This window comes from Melampsora larici-populina, assembly GCF_000204055.1.
Source record: "Melampsora larici-populina 98AG31 unplaced genomic scaffold MELLAscaffold_3, whole genome shotgun sequence".
NCBI classification, from domain to species: Eukaryota; Fungi; Basidiomycota; class Pucciniomycetes; order Pucciniales; family Melampsoraceae; genus Melampsora; species Melampsora laricis-populina.
In genome coordinates, this window is record NW_006768767.1 from 1,648,814 (window position 1) to 1,652,382 (window position 3,569).

The 3,569-nt window shown below is 38.0% G+C and overlaps 1 protein-coding gene across 1 annotated transcript; it reads left to right on the plus strand.

The window, feature by feature from the left end:
- Positions 1–2,425: 2,425 nt before the first annotated feature.
- On the plus strand, positions 2,426–3,332 carry MELLADRAFT_102364 (uncharacterized protein; the record flags this gene model as incomplete). Its single annotated transcript, XM_007404989.1, has 2 exons — positions 2,426–2,448; positions 2,951–3,332. 2 exons carry the CDS (start codon positions 2,426–2,428, stop codon positions 3,330–3,332), a joined length of 405 nt encoding a protein of 134 aa, XP_007405051.1.
- Positions 3,333–3,569: the final 237 nt, after the last annotated feature.

Consider the following 3,569-nt stretch of genomic DNA (forward strand, 5'->3'; position numbering starts at 1 on the left):
ACTTTTATTGTGACACAAAATGTGTAATTTCAATGCCTGACATTCTATTTGATGATATGTACTGGAATTTGATTTCATCAGGGATATCTTTCTTTGCAGGCCCACCACACATTTGCTTCATTTATGAACTATCTTCAGGCAAATACCGGCTTTCCGATGCACTCGAAATCGAGTGTTTTGAGCCATAATTGACAAAGGTATGGGGTTTTGTAGTAATCAAAATTTTCTCTCAGCACTGATCAGCCAAATTCCAGTATCTGTTGCAGGTGGTAATCTGATGATTATGAGGGTTTATTGTTAGTACACTCACCAATATGAACCCCAAAAATACGGAAAAATATGCAGATTGGAGATCTCAAACCAAGGCACAGGATGCATATTTTTTCATATTTTTTGCTCTGTTTCTGACCTTTCCAGATTTTTGTATACAAATAATTTAATTTTCTGCCCAGAAAATGTTATGTTTCTTGTAGTGACAGAATCTTTCGGACCTGATGAAGATCACTCTACTACATCATCTGACTCATTTCCCTGAACTAGAACCACCTCATCACATCCACCTACACACCACTTTAAGCAAACTTTGTCTCACAATGACTCTTATGAGATCTATGATTGATCAGCAGAGACTGATCAAAACCTTGTTAACTTACTGTCCCAAATTACCAACCTAAGAAATTTTGAATGGGCCACTGACCGTTCACGGATGAAGGATCTTTCGTGGATCTTGGTACACATTGTCCAAATTTGGAGTGTTTTACTCTCAACCTTCCCAATTTTAAAGAGTCTTGTTGATCTCTTCATTCAACGGTGTAACAAAATAGCTCAATCCTAGGCCCAATCCCCACCGTGGCTACTCATGACCATGGCCCACAACTGATCCTTTGGACACAAAGATGGACACAGACAACATCTACGCTAGATGAGATGGATTCTGATTCAGGAAATGGGATGATTCAGACTACACCCATTTGATGGGATGTTGATTTGGTTGACAGTTTAGCGTCAAATCCACCGACATATATCTTCCCTCTCTAGCATTGGGTCCAAGAACCTATTCAGGGCGTTTGAGGGCATGCCATGCATCTCATTGACTGAGGTAAAGTTGAATAACAATCTTTTTGTTGACAATGAGCTCATGGAATCTGTTGCAAAGGGTTTGAAACACATCAAGATCTTCAAAATTGGGAGCATGAGTGGGACCAAGTTGACTGAACAGGGTGAAGAAGTTCTCTTCAACAACCCGGATGACTTGCAGGAGATTGGAATCCTTGATGTAAAAGGTAATTGCTTTTGCTTTATCACTGATATCTCTAAGTTCTTGAGTTGAGTTGGTTTCAAATGTGATCATCTAGAACTAGCTGCTGACCTTGCTGGTCTAATCTTCTGTCTTTCTCTTTGCCCTAATAAACTTGAACAACTCTCTATTAAACGTTTTTTTCCTTATCCCGCTCTGATTCCCGGTCGGCATGCAATGTACCCAGAGTTGTGTGCACAAAGTTGCACAAGTCCTAAGAAGGTGATCAAAGAACAAATCGTGGCTATAGTAGAAGAAGGAAAAAGTTCGAAGGAATTGGATATCAATTGGTGATTGATCAGAGTGAAAGGATTGGAAGCGATTCTTAAAGGTTTACCAGATCTAGTCAAGTCCTTTCCAAAGAATTGTAAGTCGTATTGTCTTGACAAGTTTTGAGAAGTCAAAGATGTGGTCTGATACACTTTCCTTTTCAGATTGGATCTACCTCCTTTGTGCACAGAAAACTGCAAGTCCTGACTGTCTCAATTCCTCCAGAACACATACCTTGTTAGTTTGATATTGTTTGTGTAGCTGAAAATACCAAGTTCAAGAAGACTCGTATGCTGATGAACATCTCTGATTTTTAACTTCTTTTACTAATCAAACTGAATCATTCTACTCCTTTTCCATTGAATGTGTTAAACCAAACAATTTGGGCTTGGTCTCTGAGTTCTCTTAGGGGATTGTTGAATGACTCATTGTCTGTGGGGATTTTACTTCTCAATCTTCTTCAAGGTTGTATCCTACATTGTGAACAACACCTTAAAATGTGTTTTTTTCTTTTCCAAATTGTTCTGATCATGCAATGCATATCTGATTTGAAGCTGAAGTAGAAACTTCAGAAGAAAGTCTACATGATTGAGAGTCAAGCTGAGGACGCTCAAGTGTCAAATCGATTGATGAAGTGTGGGGATCAGAAAGACCAATCTTATCACAAAACACAATTTATTTACATCCACTTGATTATTGTGGTGAGTAACATCAAATTTCATCATCACTAACAACCTTTAGTGATGAATTGATCCAATCTGTTTACAGGTCAATCATTGCAAGAAAAATTAGAAAAGTTGAACCTTACACAATGGAATATAAAGCCGGAGGTTACTTAATTATATCATTATCACAACTATGTTAGATCTTAAATATCAAAGGTTCAGATGTACCTAAAAATTCTTTTCTGTTTGCTTATTTATTAATTTCAATTACAATTGTTAAGCCTAAAACACTTTTTTTACATAACCCAAAATGTTGAAATTGAGAAGTTCAATAATACTTGAAAGAATTAGACATTGAATTGGAAGATTATGATAAGATTGGTGAATTTATGACATCAACGAAAATTCAAAATTATAATATAAATGAAGGATTACCCAAAGCCTGAGAAGATAGGCCCATAGTCCATTACAAGAGGTAGTCAAGTAGAAAGTGAGGAAAGAAGAGACCGGGGCTGAACCAAGGGAGAAAAATTTTCCACCCTTCCAAATTCAGAGTAGGAAAATCTTTCCTCCTCTTCTCACTTTGCTGCAGCGGTTTCTCTCTGAACCTCGCTTCACAAAATTCATTCTTCAATTTTCTATCCTAATTGCTCAGCATATTGCAGCAGAAAACATTTTTGTCAGATCTATACATTCTAAAATTATATGTGATGAACAGGGCTACAAGAGAACATATTTTTGCAGCTAAGGAGGAATTACATCAATTAGCAGAAATAGCTTGTGAAGAAGAAGCAAGGAAGGCAGCTCAGGCCAACTGGAAGAAGGCTCAAGCTCAGGATTGCGCACAGGAAGCGGCAAAGATATTATATCATCAGAAGCAAGCAAAGATGCTATCTGAAAGAGAGAAGGCTAGATCACAAGCAAGAGCTCAAGAAGACTTACTTCAGCATAACAAGACTGTCAAACAGGTCCTTAATCAAGCTGCAAAATTGAACCATAAGGAAGAAGTTGACGGAGAGGATGGAGACAGCCGAAGTGAAGAAGACGACAAAAATGAAGATAATTCTGTCTCTGAAGGACAAGTTGAGATGCAAATATAATTTGGCTATTCAAATTTGATTTCAAAGTAGGGCCGTGACCCAAGGCTGTGAGTTCAGGGCCAGTCCTGGGGCCAAATTCAGCCCTGCATGAACCCAATCCCCTTTTTCTGTTTTTATAGGTGAGTTGTGAAAAAGCAAATCAAACTGATATCCCAACAATTGACAAGAAAAAAATATTTAGTTCCATCTGATTTAACGGTTGGACTCGTACAAGAATTCAATTGGCACCTGAGAAGG